Here is a 23,679-nt window from a genome sequence, read left to right as displayed (position 1 = left end):
TCTGCCTGATGAGATAATTCTGGTTTTCTTAAGAACATTATGCCAATAAACTTATTTTGCCAGGAAATATTTTTACATTTTTATTTTGAAAGAAACTTATATTTGCAATGACCAGTCCCAGGTTTGTTGAAATACAAAAATATAAAATAAAAGATTGAAAGAAATATACTTTTCAGTATAATTTAAGTATATTTTATTTTAAAACTTTAATGCAAATCTAGAGTAAATAATTTCCAAAGACAGAATCTAGGTGAATCTTTCACTGACACCTTTGTTGATATCTTTATGTTATTCTTATGTAAAATAACTTAAAATCAACTTTTATAAGGCTAGAAGCTTAAGTACTTTTTTCTACTATTTGGTTATTTGGTTAAATTGTGTCTTTGTTCCCTTCTCTACTTTACCTTTAATAATAAATAGTCCTCATTCCAAGAATAGAATTTGATATTTCAATAACTGCATAGACCACTGGTTTTTCTTTTTCTTACTATGGGTGTACAGAAAAAAAAATTCCACATCTGTAAACTAGACCTTTAAACATCTACTTCATATATATTTGTTTAAGGACAATTTTAGTCTCAATGTACACTTCAGTGTGAATAATGCCCATTGGACAAATAAAAATCTGTATTAAATCAAAACTTCATTTGGATGATTTTTGGTCTATATTATAGTAAGTTATTACTTTGACTAGCTTCTCATTTTTTCACCACACAGCTTTGGCACTCTATAGATAAGCTTTGGCATTTTGAAGAAGGTGATGTTTCAAAACAAGAGCAAATTACTGCTAATATCTTCTTGATGGGTGTTATTAACACCTATTAACATCAATAAGAGTAACGGGGTTGTACCCAGGGCAAAGTATCGGCCTACTCTATATCTTTAGAAACAAATGGAAACTTAGGGAAGGAATTTTAGCATATTAGTGAAAATACTGAATTTTTTGTGCTGCTTTCTCATGAAGTGAAATACAACCATAAATCAGAAACAGCTTTTGAAAATAAGTATGATTATTAAGCTTTTATGAAGGCAATTCTAAACTTGTCACTCACTAAGAATATTTCTACCTTAAAAAATAGCAAGGCCTTATATGTAATTTTCTTGAGGAAAGCAAACACTTCTAAATGCAAAAAAAATTTGCATTTTATTTCTAAGTGTAAAAATCAATATTTCACTAAGTAATGGAAAAAAAAACAAAGCACATTTAAATAATTTTATTGCACTGGAAGTTGCCAATTCGTCTGTGAGTAGATTCATTGCAGATGAAAAGAAATCAAAATATGGGACAGATGTTGAACAAACCGCATTTAAGTTCTGTCACACACTGGCATTTTTCAAAAGATTTTGGATCATCTATTAAATAAGGTGCATTTTGCTTGATTTTGAAAAGGGAAACATCAGGAAATATTTAAAGGCCAATTGCTGCCAATTAACTTTGATCAGTTAAAGTTCTATTTGAATCTTTCAGATTCTTCTCCTGTCTGAAATAACATACATTTATAAAATCTAGCAAAACAACAACTTGATGATTAATGCCTGTTGGCAGCCCTACCACAAGCTTGCTTAACAGCAAGATTTAAATAAACAACTGTCTCTATTAAGGAGGGAATGAAATGTAGGTCTAGTCATGTTTTCTCATAACGGAGATGTGAAAAAACAATATTCTTTATTCTCAAGAATGTGGTTCACCAAGATCCTTGTGTTTGTCAGTCCCCATAACACATGGAGCCTTACAAAAGTTTCTCCCAATTTGTAATTGACCAATAAAATCATCAGCAGTTAGATATCAGAAATCCTAGCAACCCAAACAGCAGAGCCCTGCCAAATATTCTTCAAACAACTGTACTAGCCAGGAAAGCATCTGATCTAATACAGTCAGATCCTGATATGAACAGGATATGTGAGGATCATGAGTTCGGTTGGGTTCTAAAGGAAATACATCTCAACAGTGATTGTAAAACTGAGAAAGATATAGCTTCTGATAATCAATGAAGTGTAATAATTAGGATTCTTGATATCGAATTTTAATCCTTACTCATGGTCATATGGGATCTAACTTTGAAACACCAACAGCCAAAATAAAGCAAAACAGAAACCCATGAAGGCAAAACATTGCCATATAGTCAAAAATCACTCTCATTATGCCAACTATTTATTTTAAAATACAATATTTCATTGTTATTTTCAAAATCGGACTATTTTCAGACATGCAACATAGAAAATGTATAAAACAATTGGAACTTACTTCTAAGTCATTGAAAAATAGGTGTGTGTCTGCCAAGTTGAAAATCATTTCTTCCATTCGTAGTCCCAGGGAAACTGAAGTGGGTGGATCCTAAAAGAAAAATTTTAAAGGTCAAAAACATATATACTCTTCAGATTACATGGAATATAGTGTCACATCAAATGGGAATGTGCATCAGAAGAGGTGGAAAGCAAGAGACACGCAAGGATTCTTGGGCTCCAGCTTCCCTTTTTTTTCTTTTTTTTTTTTGGTACTGGGGTTTGAACTCAGGGAAACTCAGTCACTGAACCACATCCCCAGTCCTATTTTGTATTTTATTTAGAGACAGGGTTTCATTGAGTTGCTTAGCACCTCGCTTTTTGCTGAGGCTGGCTTTGAACTTACAATCCTTCTGCCTCAGCTGACCCGCCTTTCCCCAACTGCTTTTAATGATTTACTCTGTGAGCAAACTTCAGGGACTTACTGCATACAAAGGATCCCACAAATTATTGTTGCTTTTCATAATGAAGAAATATCTTGTTGCCTAGAACATTAAAATATTGTAAGATCTAGGGTTGCTTAGATACATAGAGGAAATTCAGCTTTACACATCTATTTCAGGAGCAAGAAATTTAGGGAATCAAGAAGCCATTGTTTATATTACACTACTGATTAAATTTCACAAAGGTGGTACATATAACTTCTCTAGATGATAATGCTATCATTTGTATTTATTTGGACTGCATGTCAACTTCAGGTATACTCAAATTAGGAAGCAGTGGCCAAGCTGATCACCTGGCATCGTGTCTAGCTCAGGAGATTGATCTTAGCAATTGGTACCATTCGCTGGGAGGAGAGCACTAGCATTCTGACATGTCCAGTGGCTTCTACCTAATGCTTCAAGCCTTGGATCTTAGCGGTGAGTAGTCAGTTTTTCCCATACACACATATCTTGAGATCTACAGTTATTGAAATGATCTCAGAGGGTATGTAGCTATTTGCATTCTTTATGGTGTGACTGTATTTGTAATTTATCAAACCCAGAAAACAACATGAATTATAGTTGAAATCTTGCAGACTAAGAAGAAAAAATTTCCAGAGAGAAAGTACACACAAAATATAAAATAAGTGAAGGTTTTATTGGTAATTTAAAAACAGTATTCATTTTTATGTGTATGGTATTTAAATTTTTTCCAAAAAAGAATCATATCTGATATACTACTTTATTATAAAACAAACACTTGGAATAAGTACATTATCTACCTGTATCATCATTCAACTTGGGAAATTTGTAATTAGAGAAATTATGTCTTCAGGTACACCGTCCATCTGGAGGGAGTGTACTCTGTGTATCTTTGAGTCTTATATTAGAGTTGAGAACATAAAAATCTTACTATCCAATCCTGCCCAACATAAATTATACATATTCAATATTGCCTTCCAAACATATTATCTTCATCCCAAATATCTAGACTTGCCTGTGTCTTACATGCTACTCTCCCTATATCTCAAGTCTATCATGTCCATCTTCTCCTGCACTTTGGGAGGCAGCAAGAAGTGATAGGAGAAGCCTATATTGAGAGACCAGGCATTAACTTTGTTCTACCATAGAATAATAACTTTAAAAATCTCATCTCTCTATTTGGCACACTTAGATGTTTGATTAACTAGGAGAGAGCAGGAACCTGGAATTAAGGGATGGAGATGAAACTTCCAGAGCAACTACCACAGGCCAATCAGTTGCAGCCAGGAAGGCAAAGCCAGCACCACCACACTCTGCCGGATCCGCCCACCCCACTAGCCCTGCCCACGCCCCACCAGCACTACTTACCCTGCCCATACCCCGCCAGCACTGCCCACCTGCCAGCACCCCGTTAACATTGTCCACACCCCTCCACCACCTCCCACCCATTAGCACTGCCTATAGCTAACACCACCCACCCTATTAGCCGCCCACATCCTGCCAGCAACGACCACCCCCCCTTAGTACTGCTCACACCCCCACCAACACTGTCACTGTCTACCAGAGTTACAGAGGAAAGAAGGAGGGTGAGTGAAAACGTGGTGGGATGGCATTCCTAGCTGCAGTTCCATTCCTGAGCACTGGCAGTTGACTGACAGTGGTAAGGAGGCCGAGGACACAGCATTGCCAAAAGCTAGAGGTTAGGTTGGCAGAGAGGCAAAGCAAACACCCCAGGGTTTATGAAAGGACAGGGAGGAAATAAAGACGCAGAGGCTAATCAAGTGTCCAAGAATGGCCAGGGGAGGTACAAATGAAAACAGTTCCCTCAAATTTCCTGTGTGGTGATTCATGCTCCTCAGCTCTCTTAAAGTGTCCTTGTTTAATACCACCTAAGATCTATGAAACCTCCTAAGTTGTTGAAGAATTAAAAACCAGTTAACAAGAACAACTAACTCATTTACTCTGGGTTTTATAGTAAACTGTTCATTCACAAGGATGCTATCAGTGAGCGCGCTTGGAAAGAACAAATGTTCAAATGTGCCCTAAACCAGTAGGGGAAGTTCAAACAGCTGTTTCTAAAACAAAACACCTGACTAAGGTGTATACTCCCTCTAGTTCAGGCCAATAAAAATACATTGACTTGTCTCATAACCATGTCAATGAATCTTTTTATGTGGCAAGGGTGGAGACTCACCACATTTATTTAATTGCCAATTATGGAATTTATGTGCCATAGTATTGTTACTTTTGAAAAAGTATTATTTCTCCTTGATACGGTTGCTTATTTATATGGCCATCAAAAGAATTACTCTATTGTTTGTTAATATATAGCTTGCTTTAACTTTGCTTCATAAATTACAGTAATGACTTGCTGGTTGGAATACTAATAAATTTTAAAGGCTTGTTCAGTCTTGTGGTAAAATACAACACAGATGTCGGCCTTATTTACCTTTTAATGTTATTCTCTTTTGTTATTAGCAGTCATTCCTTAACAGTTTTTATACCTGCCACTCCACGGAACATTTGAAACATTTACTATATCAAAAGCACAGTTGGTAGTTAACTGGAGAGAATTTAAGAACGGGAAGGGCATCTGGTGGGAACAGTGTTTCTCAAACATTTTTTAACCACAGTCCGTAAAATAAAAAATCATTTTACGCCATGATCTAGTAATCTGTCCTCTGTCTCTGTCTTTCTCTCTTTTACATACACACACTCAGCTGACATTTAGTTTGGCAAAATAAGACTTCACTCACTATGTGGAGTGTATTTTGATATTTTGCATTTCATGACCCTCTCTTGATCAATTTAGTTTGCAAAGCAAGGCTGCAGGAGGTACCCACTCATTGATTTAGAGATGGGAACTTTGGTTCCAGCACTTGTGGCTTTGTGCATGGTAGCTGAGGGGCAAAGCCATCACACCCCAATTATGTTACCTGAGAGAAACTAGCAGAAGGGAGAGAGATAACCATGGACCCAGGTTTGCCTACATAATTCTAGTAACTGGAATTCTTCTCATATCAGTTAGATTTTATTTTCCTATTTTCATACTTTTGAAAATTTTCAAATGTGTGCAATGTAAGTCAAATGTGACAAAACCTAATATTGAACAGTTAATAAGTTAGTCATGGCTTGATGGCTTATTCTGGCATAGAGAAGAAAAAAAAAACATTCTCAGACTGAATCTGAGGCATGAAAATCACCAAGTCTTTGGTTTAATTTGAATTTTCTTGAAATAACTAATCATCTTGTAATAATGAAGTCCAGGACAGCAGTTATGAAATGCCTTTTCTAGGACACCATTTTTTGTTGTATCGCTTTTGAAAATTTATTTAGAGCTTTACCTCCACTTCAAAGTCACACCTCACTTTAGTAAATCTCATAGCCATATGTTTTCTGTTCTTTCTTGAACTTGACCCCTTTGTGGCTTTTGGCATTGTTGTTCACTCTTTTCTTAACGTTTTGCCTCCTGGGGTGTCGAAGACAGCACTGATCTTTTCTGGGCATCTTCAACCAATCTGACTATCCATCACCTACCTCCCCGAGTCCCTGGGAACCTGCTCTCATCTATTCCTCACTCCATTCTGACCACCCTGCCACCCAAACACACTTATGGCTTCACCCATCACCCCACTCCCCTCTCTCAGATCAAAGATCTTGACTGTAGATCATATATCCATTATCCAGGGGACATTTTTCCATGGATGTTCATAAAGCAGCTGAAACTCAATGTGTGACAAAGTCCAATTGGTTTTACTTTCTCTGGAAACATACTGTATTCCTCCCTTAGAACAGGACCATCCTACCAAATCCAAACGTTGGCATTCTCATGCACAGCCTCTCTCTCTTTACACACCTAATGGATCGTGTGTTCTGCCACTTGGACCTCCAATTCTTGCCTCCCTTCTCTTTATCACCATCCCTTGTTTTCAGGTTTTACTACCCACCCAGACTGGGTCTCTTCTGTGGATGTCTTCAATGGTCTCCTTCTCTGGGGTCTATTTTCAGGGTCTTACTCCCATTTCATTCTCCTACCTCTTTCAAGAAATACCCAAACATTTCAGCAAGTACCAAAGGACCATAAATGGTTAGCTTTTTACTTTTTTTCCCTAATATGTGACCTATTTGTGGTTTTTCCAACTATTTTATCATAAAATTCTTCAAATGATGATGAGGTTGAGACCAAATATATATTATACTATTGTATACTATAATAATATATTTAAAATATACTGTCATATATATAACAATATGATATAAATTTATTTAATATAAATAACATCTTAATTATAATATAAATTCAATATATAAATTTGAATTAACATAAATGTGAATATATAAATGTCATGTTAATTTGAATATGTTATGCTGTACTTCATAATGTAAATGTGAAGTAGACTGAAGCAAACTCCCACTTAAAGACATTAATGATATTTGGGCAAGGCATCTGTCCTCACAGGATACCCACATTAACACGCTGTGGCTCTGACCAAGCCTGACCCCCATTTCACCATTCAGCATCTCTTCCTCCCTGTTTCCAAGCTGGGCTCAGCAGCCACTGGGTAGCTATCTGTGTTCTTGTCTAAAGAGGGCACAGGATTATCCCTCTATTCTCCTGACCTTTTTTTTTTTTTGGTTATTGTTGTTGTTGGTTTGTTTTGGAATTATTTTATTTCTTTTTGCTTTCAGTAAAAATGAACCATCAGTGAAACTAGACATCATGTATAACCATGAAAATGGAAGCCTAAATTAAAATAAGTTATCTGTCATGTATGTATAATGTCAAAATATGTGCTTCTGTCATGTATATCTAAAGAATAAATTAAAAAATAAAAATAAAAATGTAAACATAATAACTGCTGGATTCAAAAGTGGCTATTAGTTCTCTGACAACATAATGGGACTCTATATTTCTATTTTGTGTAGAATGTATTATTTGGTTAGATTTCTTTTCTCTCTTAGCATTTCAGTAACATTCAAACATTTAAGCTATGATCCTTTATTTTTTTTCTTATCCTTACAACCATCTCTCCACAACCTTGGTACCCAGCACAATGTCTGGCTTGAGGACTACCCAAAGTTTGGTGGCAAATAAATGTGTGAGAAGTAATATATTCAATATATTTCAAATAATTCCAACAAAGGAAAAATGTAAAATTCAATCTTTAGTTAGTTGTTAGTGTTTCTTAGCAATAAAAAATAGAATAAATTCTTAGTATTTTACCTGGGGGAAAAATGGACACCTGAATCCTACATACCTATCTACATACCATAGCATGTTCATTAGTATAGACTAGCTGATTAAAGAGCAGTTTACTCTTAGAATAGCTGCTTATAAAGCCTTACTTTTTAATTTAATGATATGGATAATATTAGCATGATATATCAGTATACTATTCATTTTTTAAAACTCAGCAGTAAAGACATGCATTATATCATTTTGTAAAACATATCTATATATGCTGTTAAATTTAGTCCTCTGATAAAAGTTGAACAGTACAGTGAAGAGGCTCAAAAAGAGAAAATACAATCAAAAGCTTTATCATTTTTCTTATTTAATGAAGAAACTACAAATTTAGTACAGGTCCTATGCCTAAGAAATTCTTCCAGGGGAAACCTCCCATTTTATGTTTTTTAGCAAAACAAAACAAAATACACAACTAACATCAACCCAGGAATGAAATTCAACCGAAAATTTAGCCTGTTCCTAAATTTTGTGGATATTACATTAAATTGCAAATGTCTGCTTAAAGTCAGTCATGAGAGCAAAGGAACTTGTGGCAATGCTAGCATACCTGTTGCTGTCTTCAGTGCATCCAAGTTGTATCTACTGAATGGAAAGTAATATGATGTAGAAAAATTAAGTAACAGTAAAATCTGCTCAGAGTCTTTAGACGCAAGCATAAAACAATTGTTTTGCCTTTATCCTTTGTCAGAGGATCTTTAATTATCACATTGCCTCAAGATATTTTTCTTGTGTTTTTAGAACACAGAGACTAAAATTATTATCCTATACACAACTCATTAGCATCATCCCTGATCCATACTGTCATTCATTTAACTGATTCCGGAACTTTTTTTTATTCAGTCTGATCACTGCTATTACACAATATTCATGTGACAAAAATGTTTACCAAAATGAAAAATTTTCCAGAGAAAAGTAGTACATAGAAATACCGAAATGCCACTAAATATAGTCTTTAGGAAGATTCATGACTGTTTCCCTTGAATTTATATGTTGAAAACCTATAATAAGATTTGAAGTAGATAGAAGAAATGAGGTGTCTGTAAATGCAGGTAGGTGCTAGATCATCCAAGGACTAGGGTACTGCCTCTTGTCCCCCTGCTTTGTTTCACAGATGGCCCAAGATGTTTGGTAAACTTCAAGTCATTAAAAATACACTTTTTAGCAAGAACAATCCATAGTGCTTCAGAAATTTGATTTTTACCAGGATTCTTATACCAGATAAAGGCACAGTCGCCCCTTCCTTTGGTTCTACACTTATGTCCAGGAATTTCTCAGGCTGTGGTGCACAGAGCTCACAAGAAGGTCGGCCAGCTCATCCCTACAGTGAACTAGGTCTAAAGCTGTCCCAGCAAAAGGCGTGAGTATGGCACTCTTTTGCTTCATGTCACAGAAGTTAAAGGAGACCCTTCCATTAAAAACTGTGGTCATAACTTGAAGACAAAGAACTTCTGCATAGAGGGGAGAAGAATGCCAAGAACTGATCCTCTCTGGATGATCACAGCACAGGTTCCACAGTCACAGAATCTAGACTGGAATTCTAAGTTTGCATACACTAGTTGTTTGTGAGGGTGGGCAGGGCAAGTTACTTAGCCTTTGGGTCTCAAGACCCTTGCCTGTAAAATGGGAATAAAATGGTTTTATTTGTGAGATTAAATTTGGCAATATATGTAGAATTCTGAATGAGTGCCTGTCACATTATAAAATGCCACTCCTACTATTGTTGTGATCATTTCTCCCATGACTATGACAACCGTAGCTGTGGAATAATCCAGACACAGGACTCCAGGTCATGACTGTAAGAGATGCATCATTACTGTGCATTCCAATTGTATGTGATATCCAGACTGCCACCCTGAGAAAGCACGTTCTTCATCTTTCATTAGAAGGAAGTTCAGGGATCACTGCTGCAGGCTGGACCTTGAGTGTCCCTCAAAGTTCACATGGTAAAGGCTTGGTTCCCAGGGTGGCACTACTGGGTAGTGGAGTACACTTTAAGAGGTAGGCCTACTGGGAGGTCTTTGGGTCACTTGGGGCATATCCTGAAAGACAATGGAATCAGTAAAGCTGACTAAGGTGGAAGCTAAGTTGGGACCATGCAGCATGACCTGTCCCAGCAGGGGAATGGCATTGGTTCTCCCTGTGGCAACTAATCTTCTGGGTAACAGAGCTATTTCTCATCACTAGGAAAGATGAACCAACTCTAGGAAGGTAGTAAAGGTGACCCACATTCAGATCTAGAAACTGAGGAGAGGAAATGTCAGTCCAATGGGATCCAAACACTACATCAATTCAAATGAAATCTAGGCATGTTATTCAAAAAATTCAATCACTTGCATAGCCAAGTAGTATGATCACTTTGAGTTTGTTAAGATACTCTTTATCATGTACTGTGTAATCATTAAAAGTGAAACTCTGTGAATAAGAACTTAAGCACAGCCTAAATCCACTGCTTACACTCAAAATTAACAAATGACTGAGAAAAACAGATCTTGGGAAAAATCTCAACCTTCCCCAAATCAGATCTAGATCTAGCTACTGGTTTGTAGGAAACACAGGAGATGAAGGAACATGTTAAATACAGAACAGAGATGCAGTCAAGAGAATTCAGACTTATAGGATTTGGACTATCGATAACTTCAACAGAAACACTCAAAATTAATGCAAAAAAAAACCTCAATGAGAATCTACAAATGGAATATCACCAGAGAAATATGAAATATGATAAACTATAAATAAATCAACAAAATCATTGGAGTAAAATGCTCCATGAACAGGAACAGGTAGAATCTACCTCAATACAATACAAGTCATATATGTAAAACTCACAGCTGACATTGTAGTCAATGGTGAAGGTCTAAAAATTCTCCATCTAGATTAAGAACAACATGAAGAGACCACTTTTCCCATGTCTATTTAACATAGTACTGGAAGTCCTTGCCAGAGCAATTAGGCAAGAATGACAAATAAAAGGCACTGAATTGTAAAGGAAGAAGCAAAATGATCTGTTTGCAATGACATGATTGTAAATATGTAGCAAACCTCAAACATTCTGAAAAAAAAAATTGCTAGAACTCATAAACACTTTTGAAAGACACAGATCAACACACAAAAATCAGTTGTGTTTCTATATACAGCGATGACCAAACTGGGAAAGAAACTAAGAAAACAATTTCATTTATAACAGCAGCAACAAAAGGAATCAAATATTTAGAAATAAGTGAAGGAGAGAAAAAGACTAGTTCACTGAAAACTTCAAAGTATTGCTAAATGAAAGTAAAAAGACATCCATGTTTACAGATGTAAGGCTTATGTCAATAGTACCAAACTTATTTATAGATTTAATGTATCCTTGTTAAATGCCTATTTTTTTTTCAGAAAAAAACCTATCCATCCTAAAATTTATATGGAACCTTAATGGATCTTAAATAGCCAAACAATCTTAAAACAGAACAAAGTTAGAGGTCTTATACTTCCCAGTGGCAAAAATTACAAAACTACAGTAATGAAACCATGTGGTTTGGGCATAAACACAGATGTATAGACCAATTGAATAGAAAGACCAGAAGTAAACAGCATATATATGATCTAATGATCTTTAACCAAGGGTCCAAGATCATTGAATGGGGAAACAGTAGTCCTTAACAAATAGTGTTCAGGGAGCTGCATATTCACATGCAGAAGAATGAAGTTGGATCTTAACCTTATCCCATGCCTAAAAAATATCTCAAAATAGATAAAAGACCTAAGTGTAAGAGCTAACCACTAGATCTCTTAAGAGAAAAGTTTTAAGACATTGAATATTGCAATTACTTCTTGGATATGATGCCCAAAGAACTGGCAACAAAAGAAAAAAATAAACTTGAATAATCAAAATTAAAAACAGGTGCTTCAAAGGGCATAATTAATGGAGTGAAAAGGCAACCTACAGAATGGGAGAAATGCAAATCATATATCTTTGTCGAGGTTAATATTCAGCTTATATAAAGAACTCCTACAACTCCCAAAGGGTGGAAGCAACCCAAGGGCTCATTGATGGCTGAATGGATAAACAAAATATGGTATGCATATACAGCATAATATTATTTAACCTTTAAAGAGAAGGAAATTCTAATACATGCTGCAACATGGGTAAACTTTGAAGACATGGGCTATGTGAAAAAGCCAGTCACAAAAAGACTAACACTATGTAATTCCAGTTGAGGTTCCTGAAATTCAGAGACTGAAAGTAGAATAAAGGCTACCAGGGAGTGTGGTAGGAGAGAATGGAGAATTATTGAATGGATACAGGCTTTCAGTTTGGGAAAATAAAAAGTAGTTCTGGAGATTGGTTGCATAGCAGTGTGAATGTACTTAATGCCAATGAACTGTATACTTAAAAAGTGGTTTAGAAAGTAAAATTTATGTTAAGTGTATTTTACCACAATTAGAAGTAAACACTTAAAAATTAAATATAACTATTAGATATTTAATGCTAGTTAAGAAATGATAAATTTTGATAAACAGCTAAGGTACCATTTGCTATTTCTAGTATAAAAAATCTTTTAATGGAATCCTAAATACATAAAAATTAAGGCATATGATATTGGAGATCTGATTTGAAAAGTCATTCCTAGAGAGAAAGGCAGAAGAGGGAAGTGGTCAGGATATAGATACAAGGTTGGCTAGGACTGAATATTTGTTACAGGTGAAGAAGTTATGTTGGGTTTCATTATACTACTCCATCTTCTTTTGTAGATGTTTGGGGAATTCTATAAGAAGTTAAAAACATATTAAAATATTTGCTGAGACAAGATGGTTATCTTTTGGTGGTGAAACCTCAGACTAAAAGGATTTGGAAAATTTAAAGCACACTCAAACCATACTTGCAAAATGCAAAAAAAAAAAAAAAAAGTCAAAATTACAAAAGTTTGTAAAGTTCCTCAGAATATCGCCCTTTTATTGAGAATGTTCTAGGATCTCCTTGGGTTATCTCTTCACAGACTTAAGTGAGGATTTAGAATATACCCAAGACTATATCGGTCTCTGCTTTGCCTTTATTAACTATACTCATTTTTATTCTATAGAATGTTCTTTTCTAGGAACCCAGAGGAACAATCTTCATTGAATACATGAAGGAATGTCAGTGTCACATAGCAATGTTGATCAGTTGCAAAGGAGAAATCTCAATGTAATTTAAGAATAGCTGTAACCCTAGAAGCACCCCATTGAGGTCCTCTGGCATTTTTTTGGTTTTTTTGGTTGTAAGGCTCCTGTGGATCCTGATTTTTCTTTTTCCTGGCCCACAATGCCAGTGTTATCATTTAACCTCCTATTACTAGCAATTTCTCAACTAGTTAAATAATGGTAGCTTCAAGGAAATGCCTGTCGTGAATAACACAGGAAGGCATGTTCTTTCTTAGCATCATTAATCCACTAGAAATTCTGCAGTTTCACTCTTAGTGATCTGGAGTGGCGTGTGTTCAGTTTTACCCTAAAAACAGACTGTTGCTGAGGATGCATTCATCTCCTAGCAACACCCTCTCTTATTAATTTATAAGCTCCCTGAAGGTAGGAATTACAGTATGCTACTATGTTAGTATTATAAAAATATGAAAAATGACTTTCTGCACGGCTCATTTGTGTCAGGTCAGGAAACAAATGGCAAGTCAGGCAGGGGAGGGGTGCGTACCCAGGCATGTGTTTGGGTACCAGAGCCCACCTAACTCCAGAGGTGTTGTGTGTGCAACTTGAGAAGGGAGCCTTTTGATGGTACAGTTTTCTGAATTATTTTATGACTGTTTTTAATGATCATTAACCACAACTAAACTATTCTGTGCTACAGGGATAAGGTACTGAGGCCTATCTGCTACTTCCATTCTGACAGTTCTCTTGATGGAGTTTTAACACAGAGACCTCATGGTATTAGCAATGGATCTTAATAGTAGAATCATTGTGAATTCTTCCACGTCATCAGAAAAGAGGGATAGTGGGTACATTCTTATAATAATTTTGTTTTATTCCAGTGACCAAGCTGAAGTTCACAATGCTGAGATTATTTTGTGCCCGTTTATGTTGAGCTCTATTATAGTTATGTCTGCATTGCTAATCCTAGTATTTGCACAGGATACTTGATCCTATTTTGTGAATAATCACTGTTTTGAAGGTGGTCTGTTTTCATCCCCTAGTCTCTTGTTCTCCTCAGGAAGTTACGCTTTTTTAATGTTGTAGCCATGTTCGTGAAAGTGGTTTATAGACATCCAGAAAGAGAGAAATAAGCCATGATCTAATTTTACTGCCAACAGCTGAAGTAAATTGTGTCGCAGGGTCCTTTGGTCACCCAATGCAAAGCAAAGTTTGCCAAGAAGATTGGAATATTGTTTTTAATGCTTTTAAAGAAAACATAAAGCAGCCAGACACTCTATTGATTGTGTTGCATAAGCATACACAATTTTTTCCTATAAATTCAGCAGCTTCATCTCTATGACAACAAAACACCTTTTATACCCTGAGTTCTGTCTGCAGTCAACTGAGCTGAAGCCTTATTGTGGTCAGCCACAAGGGAGTACAGCAAGTGACCCACGGACAAGGCCCTTTCTCAACTACTCCCACTTGGCTTTGATCAGTTCCATGAGTTCCTATTCTCTGTGCTCTGTACCTGCCCAATATTTTGGCACAATGCACAAAATAACCACATGATCCTCAGGAAAGAACTACAGTCCAGCCTGCTGAAGAAAAGTAGTCATAAATTGAACAAAATAGTCACAAAGACCTGAGAGAAAAAAAATGTAGCACTCAGCTATCAGCCTCAAAGGACAATGAAGTCTATTTGTGGTGGCAAAAATCAAACCTCTACAGAAATGGTGTTGCTTCAGGAAAGTTTTCTTAATTTTCTTTTCTCAAAAATTCTACTTTTGGCTCCATGTGTCCATGGTCCTTTGAGACTCAAAAGAGATGGAAACTTGAAGGAAAACCTGTTTATCTCTTTTTGACTTTTCAGATCCAGAACATTTTTTCTCAGTATAAAAACAAAATATCTTTTCTCTTTTCTCTAGAAACCTTGAATCGAACCATTTATCTAACCACAAAATTTCTCTACCTTTTATGTAACTATGTTTTAAAAGATACATCTCAAGATTTTTAGTGTTGATTTAATAATGCCACAAATGCCAAATATCACATTAGATCATGTATAGTCCAAAAGTCATTTCAGTTTTATTGTAAGAGCTAAAAATGGAAGCAAAATGTTGATGAAGAAGCAGTTTCTCTTTATTGCTTACATATACCCAGTAAAGAATTAAAAGAAAAATTGTCCCTAGTTTTACTGTAGCTCTAGTTTATATGCCTTTGCATATTTTGTCCTATTATTTTTTCCACTTTATTTTTCTACACTGAAAACCAAAGAATTTAACAGTAAAACAAAGCAAGCAAATACTCCAGACAATAAAAATTTTCTAATTTAAATTCTTTAAGTTCAGATATTCAAGAACTATTTAATATCTTAGGTCACTATTCCAATTTTAGATATTTATAGCATTCTGAATTTGTAATTGGTCTGTACAAAGTAACTATGGTGTGCTTTTAAAAGCAAACAAAAAATTTAGAAAACCCCAAAAGCGAATTTGCCTTTTCCTTAATAATTTGAGTTTTCCTTAATATTATTTTCAATTTATAAGTACATTTAAAATATATAAATGTCTTTTGTACCTCTCCTCTTTGAATATATATTCTATTCATTCTGTAAGATCAAAATCTACACAAACACCTAGAAATTGCTACACTACTTTGGATCACAATGTAGAATATATCTTGTTTGAAAGTTGCTGTTTATTAATCTTAGGTTAGAAATTGCTTCTAGAAAACGATTCAACTATTTCAGGAAGTATGACTAGTTCCTTTGGATATGGTACTTATATTTTTAATTTGTGCAATAAATTTCCTAAATTCTACCTGCACCTATTTTACATGGTCAGCTAAGCCTTCATTGGCAATTACTTAGGCCCAGTGAGGTGAGATGCTAACATGGTGAGCAGGTTTATGAGGATTTGTTGCTCAATGTGAAAATCTCATTAAGTATGCTCAAATCAAGCACAAATTATTTGGCAATATCAATCAAATGAAAGGGGGGTACTTACTTTAGGCCCCTTAAACAATCCCTTACTTAGAATGTTAATATTATAGTCACAAACAGAACCTGAATGTCATTTAAAAATTCTCCCCATTCAGGATCTTTTGTTTTTGAGGCAAAGAAAGAAGCTGAAAAACAGGAATGGGCACTCCGAATACAAAAGTAGCTTATATTTAAGCCCCATATTGGTTGTTCACAGGGGAAGGATTAAGAATAAGCATTTTAAATTAGCTACTTTATCTGAAAAAAGAGAAAAATCATATGTTGAAGCTTCTTTTTTTTTTACAAAACGTTATTAAAAATGTTATTCAAATGATATGTACAACCCAGGAGATCCAAGGGTCCCACTGATGTCTTTTCTCCTGCTTATCAAAACTATCTGGATACTAACCTACAACAGTGGAGGGTAGGGAAGGGAAGAATCGAAGTTCACTGGATTAGGCAAAGGGGTATGAGGGAAGGGAGGGGAAATAGAAATATGAAAGAGAGTAGAGTGAATCAAACATAACTTTCCTTTGCTCATAAATGAATACACGACCAGTGAAACTCCACATCATGTGCAACCATAAGAATGGAATCCTAATTGGAATGGGTTGTACTCCATGTACATACAATATGTCAGAATACACTCTACTGTCATGTATATTTAAAAACAACAAATAAAGTACATGGGAAAATTTTTCTAAAAATGTTATTCAAATTTCTAAAAATGTGACATGTACAACTCATGAGACCCAAGGATTCCACTAATGTCTTTTCTCCTGCTTATCAATACTATCAAGGGAATATTCATTTTTTTCAAGTTTATAAGTCCCTATCACTGGCCAGCTGGCCTAAAATGTTTTGATGCAAATTAAAATATAATCTGAATTACCACAAGGAAAAGCATGCATGTGAAAAACAAACTACATTTGAACTATTGCCTGAATGAGCTGAAAACAAAACAAAACAAAATAATCCAAACCTGTGGTCGTACTAATCAGGTAATTTTTACTGATTAGACATCTGACACTGGACTGTGCTAATTTTCTCCTTACCTAAGAGACTGCCTTTCAACATCATGAAAATAATACCCAAGTAGAGAATTAAGAAAAAGAACTTCACCATTCCAAAGATTAATTTTGATTGTGGAGAAAACCCAGTGAATCCCAAACATGGGACAGCTGCCAAAAATGGTACAAAGACAGAGAAAGAAGAAAGCCAGAGTGGACCTGGCCAAATGGGACTCAACACACAGGGGCCCACGCAGTCTAAAGGAAAGGCTGAACAGCTAAATCCAACCCAAAGACCTATCAAGATTTCATTTGTAACCACTCTCCTATCTCCCGCCTTCTAGTGTTACAGCCACTTTTTGGGCCTTTATTATTTCCTGCTGGGCACACTGCACAGTAATTTTCTTTGCCATCAGATTAATCTCCCCAATTGTGTACTTCGATCATGTCACCCTGCTGTTTAATATTGTTCATGGCATCCCCATGCCTACAGCACAAAATCCTGACACTTAATGCTGGGTACGGCCCTCCTTTGAGGGCAATGGATCAATTAGAAGATTAGATTCGATTCCTGGTATTCCCAGTTAATAGATGTGTTTCTTCGGGTGAATAATTTAGTTTTTCTGAGTCAAAGCATCCTCACTGAAAAAAAAAAAAAAAAAAAAAAAACTAACTGGATAATAAAGATGAGATAGCAGTGTAAACTCTAAAAGTTGAACAAAGATGCAATATTTTTATTACCACTCCAACACATTTTGTGCTATTTATTTTCTTCAAATCTTTATACTATTATACTTTACAGATATCAATCCTTCTTGAAATGATTTTGTCTACTTGTAATGCTTTACTTCCTCCTGTTGTTCCTCTGCTAGGTGGAACAACAAAATATGCACTATTGCTCACTCCCTCCTCTGAACTCCCAAAGTAAGCGATAATATAATAGATCTTATTTATGGAGTGTCCATGAGTATATTTCTAGGTGCTTCACATTGTTCTCCTAACAGCCCTGCGATTGCCTCCATGTCACAGACAAAAAGATTAAGACAGCAGGAATGAGAGAAAGAGATACAAGTTTCTTTTCCCAAGTCCACAGAGCAAGGGAAGTTTGAGGCTGGCAATGGCTTGCCAGGACAGTGGAGGGGAAGCTTCGAAGCTGGGAGGCTGTGACGATTCCTGTTCTTTCACTGCATTCCTTTTAACATTCATGAATAAGAAAAATAAGGCTTTACTGAATAAGGCAGCAAGAACACACATTTAAGTTCTGTTAGTGGTGGTCAGGAGGACAGAGTTGGCAATAAAAAGGGCAGAGAGTAAACTTCAGAATGGGGACAGAGGAATAGATAAAAGGCTTGTTGAGCCGGAGATTCCTCTGATGTTCAGGAAAACATGCATGTGTGGTGGTGGGTGGGGGTGTTTGGTTTTTTGTTGGTTTGTTTTGAGAGTTTAGATTCTATGTCATTCCACAGTATCCAGAAGTTAAATGTTGAACCATAAGTTATGTCATCATTTTGATCTAATTTTGTACATACAAAGAAGCAGATGAAGTCAGGGTACCATCCTGTGGGACTGCCTTGGTCACTCATCATTCTGGAACCCCATGGCCACAGAGCTTCGGGCACTGCTCTGCTGGGATGGCCAGAGCTGCCAGTGGTGTTGAGAGTATGCTTTGGGTTTTACCTGTTGGTCAAAACTTTGAGAATTAATCCTATGACTACTTCCTATTCACTAAAACCCATTCTCTCTTTCTTCCTGGGCACACAGGAAGGACACATTTCCCAGCTTCTCTGGTACTGAGCTGTGAGGCCGAGGCCAATGTCATGGGCAGAGGTGTGTGCCCCTTCTCAGCCTGGCCTACAACACCTCTCATTCATGTTGCCCTGACTTTTCTCCTTTTGCATCAGATTATGGCAATGATCCCAGGAGCCTTGAAAGCTATGTGGTGGGGATGGCACAACCAATACCATGGGTCCTTGCCCAAACCAAGCCACCTGGAATATTCACTCTTGACTGGAAAATAAGAAAATATAGATATGTGTTTGAGCCACTCAGGTCTATCTATTTGCTATGGTTGTTGCATCTACCCTAATGAATCCATGTGCTGACCTGTGCTTCCTTGGAATTCCAGTTGCACAGAGGTGATGTTGGTATTGAGTGCAGTTTTGTCAGTCATAGTGTTGCTGTCATTTAATTATCTCCATGCCCTGAAGGCAGGAATAAAAGGAATCACCACAAAACCCAGGACATGATAGAGCAGGGGCAACCTTTCTCTAAAGGGACAAAAAATATTTTAAGCTTTGTGGCCTTATAGTCTCTAATACACATTTTTCTTTTTCTTTTTTTTTTTTCAATCCTTTAAAAATATAAACAACATTCTTAGCTTAAAGGCCCTATAAAAGGTCATAAGTCAGATTTATCCTTTGGGGCAGGGCCCATCAATTTCTGATGTAGACTTTTAAAATCAAGAGAAAGTAATGTTTCAAAAGACATGAAAATTACATGAAACTCTAATCAGGGAACTATAAGTCAAAAGTTATTGGAACCCAGCCATGTTTATTTGCTTATGTACCATCATAGCTGCTTTGGCACTGTGAGCAAAGCTGAAGAGTTATGAAAGGCATAACTAAAATATTCATTCTATGACCCTCTACAAAGTGTGTTGCAAACCCTGATGTAGAGATTCCAAAAGAGAGGTTCCAATAGAGATATCACACTATTTAAGCAATCAGACCCTGTACAACCCAATAGGATACTGGGTGTCCTGCTGTACTACATCATGCTAAGTGTTCTGCATTTTCCCTACCACTCTGTGAAAGGGCCGTCCTGAAAAGGTCTCAGAGTTTGGTGTTGTTACCTAAGACAAAATAGGAGCAACCACCTTTACTGGTTAACTTGAGCATTCTGATGAACTGGGCTAAATAAACTGCTCTCAAATTGTTCTTTCCTCGATGTGCTAAATGATCACACCCACTAGAGAGGTTTAGATGATTTAAACTCATGCTATGATGACTGAGACACCTTTAGAAGCCTGGCAGATTACAAAATAAATATCAAAGAGCAGCTACAAGTACAACAGGTGACTCATGCTTTTCTTACTATTGGTTATTGCCATTCATAAGACAGTATGCTGGGCCATTTAAATTCATTATGGATTGATTTCTTAAAAACAATACTATAGATCAAATAGTTGGCTTTTTGGGTGAAAGGTGGAGACTCAGGAAGAATAATTTGCCAAAGGTCAAAGAGCTGAAAAGCCAAGAGCTTAGAAGTGAGTCTAGATCTACTTGAATTCAAGTGGCACTCACCCATCACACCTATGGGCATGTCACATGCTGGAAATTCACACATTTGAGGACAGTGCCATCTAATTACTCACTGGTCACCATGCCCAGATTCAAAGTATATTTTTGACAGTTAAGTCTCACCTACATTCAAATATATGTAGTATTTATCGAATACTTATCTCATGCCCAAAATGGTCTGAAATGCTTTCTACATTTGGTCTCTACCCTCTTCCAATTCCATATCTGTAAAACACCTTTGAAAGTATTAGTTTAAAAGCATGAATGCTGAATTAAATGAGTGCTGGGCATTTAGGAAGTTTTTAATAAGTCTGACAATTAAGCACACTAAGCTTTATGCTATCTAAAGTACTTAAGGCTTTGGTTTTTATGTAAAGTGAGGAGGCTCAATACGCTTAAGATTCATTCTAGCCCATGTCCCTATAAGATACAGGTGCTAGCTAAGTAACAATAAACAGAAAGTGTTGGAACAACCAAGTCACTGGTGTAGATACCTTGAGAGGTCCTACCATGAGAGGGGAGCCAAATTGAGTCATCATCTCACAATGCTCATTTGAAAACACAAGTCTGGGGCATGTACTATGATATTAACAATTGGTTTATAGTGTCTATTTTAGAGACCAATCAAAGAATAAATAACAAGCAAGACTAGTCCTTTTTAGTGAAATCCAGAGATTTGAATTTAGTTTAAAACTACCTTTTAAAAATATTTTTTAAAAAAATGACAGGGCAAACATTACTCAGAGCCTCCTAATTAACAGTAGCAACCATGGACTTTACTTTCCTGCTACCATGTTGTTTCTTTCCTCCTCCCTAGCCACAGCTGTACAGTCTCTGGCATCCTCTTTTTGTTCTCATCACCTTTGTTATAAAACAACAGTTCCTTATAGCACCCAACATGCCTTCTTCCCACAGCTAGGATTACATGGAAGGTGGGGCAGTCCCAAACTTTTTTTTCTTTTTCTTTTTTTCGTGCATATTGCTGTAACTTGCCCTAATTTTGCATTATATCAACCAGATCCTGTATCCCCTTATTGAATGGCCCACTCATTGAGTTGCCTAAGCTACTGTGACTAAGCTACTTCTCAAGTATCTGGTTCCCATAGTGACAGAACAGCCATCACATTGTCAGGCATTCATTTCTTTATGTCTATGTAGGAAGCTGCATGCTTCCCTGACAATATTCAGGAACACAACTAAATCTGCTCCAAAAAAGAAGTCTTGCCACTGAGCTGCTTTTAGACTTCAGGGGAACAGAAGGATGCAAGACGTTCTGATCAGTTTAGTTGTTGCTATTGTTAGGGCGTATCCTTTATTGAACCATAGATTTTTAAAAGGCTTAATGAAGAGATGTGAGAGCAAATTCGGATGACTTCAGTGTTATCTAGTGAGAGCATTAGGTAAGCTTTCTTGCATGCTCTGATTATGACTTGACATCCTCAGCAATGCATCTTCAAGTCACCCCGACAAGAAGCAAATTGACCATAGTATCCAGCACAAAGATGATACTCAGTAAATGTGTAGGAAGAAATCAAGCCAGCATCTGAAGGAGCTTCTGACCCTAAACTGGGTACTGTTGATGCTCAATCTGGCATCTCCTTCCCAGATTGGTCCTTCTGGCTGCCCCAGGCTCACCATTCAACTTCCTCCTTGCCTTGTCCCAGCAGGCTTCTAACAGGTATCTCAAACTTATCCAACACCAAACTTCACATTTATCCTTCAAATTGGTTCTTCTCCATCTTGACAAATGCATGACAGTTGCTCAGGACGAAACCTGGGAATTATCTTTCACTTTCTCTATTACTTAACAGCTCACTACTCCAATCCACATCATTTCTAGATCCTATTCTCTCCCAAATCTTTTCTCTCCAATTCTACTGCTAACAATTCTGATCACTGCTAAAGCCTCCTGTCTAGATTCCCATTTTTCTTTCTCGACCATTAATTCTCTACACTTGCTACTCCAAAACTGTAACTCTGAGCTCACCTCCCCCTCAAAGTTCTCTCATGACTTCCTGTGGCATGACGTGAGACCAGCCTTCCCAGGTATGGCTGGGAGGCCCTTTGGGACCTGCCGTCATCCCCAACCACATCTCTACTGAGGCTCTGTCTTCATCACTGAGCTCAGTCACATGGGGCCTCACTGTCTCTCAAACAGCAAACTCTTCCCTGACTCTGTGCTGGCTGCTTCCTCTGTTTGGAAGCCTTTCTCCTGATTGCCACATGTAGACTTCAGGCCCAAAGTCAAGCTCAGGAAGGTCTTCCTCCAAACGGGCTTCCTGAAGTTCTCCCTAAGCCCCCTCAACTTATCAATAAAGGGTAAATTTATGATTAATTAATTCTGATCACCCATACTTTAAAGAATATATAAAGTTGACTTTTGAGAATTATATGAACCAAAACTTTTTATCATATGCCCTAATGTGAGAAAATTAAATAAGCCAACCAAATACTTTTTGGTGAAGCCTTAAAGTACTAATGGTTGATACTTTAAAAAAATTTTAAACTCATGGTATCAACACTTTGGTGTGAGTTCTGGACAAGAGCTTTCTTTAGGAGTTAAAGCGACATGATAATAGCTCAGTTAAGAACATCTTCAAGGCTCTGCCTATTAACTTCATGTTGATGGTTCAATGTTTAATGAGTTTTTAAGTAACAGTTTTTATAGAAATAGGGTTAACAGTAGTGTCGATAGAAGATATAACAAAACAGACAACAACACAGCTCATGCTTACTGAGTCCTCACTATGTACTGGCTGAATAGTAGGAATTTTTCTTTGACTAATTCTATGAACTTGTTTTTGTTAATTGTCTTCTCATAGAGAATTTATTTAACAATAAGATGGGACATTCTGTGTTTTATGGATATGTCTAAACAGAAATTCAAATGATGAGATATCCTTGCTCTTACGTGTGTGTGTGTGTGTGTATGTGTGCATGTGCTTCTAGCCTTTTTGTGATTAGATGTGACTTTGGGATTAGGAAAGCTGGATTTTTAAACTGAAGTGGTCATATCCATACTTTCACCTCCAGATTATATAATAGTTCCATAACAGGAACTCAATGCTTACTTATTGAAATAAATATCTAAGGAAAGAAAAAATACCTGGCATATTTGTAATGAGAACATACTTCTTCTATTGGTATAAATTTTAAAATTTAATTGTGATAAAACCCTGGAGTCATAAGACATAAGAATTCAGTTTCTAAGGCTCCAAAGCAATAGCTTCAAGGATCTAAGACTTAATATTATTTCTTGGAGGATTAAAAAATTAGAAATATCATTTACAGAGAATTTTAGGAATTAGCTGTAGTCAATTTAAATAACTTGAGTTTTTCATAGGAAATA

The 23,679-nt window shown here is 36.4% G+C and overlaps 1 protein-coding gene across 9 annotated transcripts in view; it reads right to left on the bottom strand.

The window, feature by feature from the left end:
- Eya1 (EYA transcriptional coactivator and phosphatase 1) overlaps positions 1-23,679 on the bottom strand; it is a 313,994-nt gene that overhangs the window by 39,204 nt on the left and 251,111 nt on the right. For all 9 annotated transcript variants that reach the window (XM_047552207.1, XM_047552224.1, XM_047552216.1 and 6 more), the window contains one exon: positions 2,246-2,335. In XM_047552207.1, the coding sequence (XP_047408163.1) occupies positions 2,246-2,335 (90 nt within the window). The remainder of the gene's footprint in view (positions 1-2,245; positions 2,336-23,679) is intronic.

This window comes from Sciurus carolinensis, chromosome 1 (assembly GCF_902686445.1).
Source record: "Sciurus carolinensis chromosome 1, mSciCar1.2, whole genome shotgun sequence".
Taxonomy (NCBI): Eukaryota; Metazoa; Chordata; class Mammalia; order Rodentia; family Sciuridae; genus Sciurus; species Sciurus carolinensis.
This window is presented reverse-complemented; position numbering and strand designations above follow the sequence as displayed.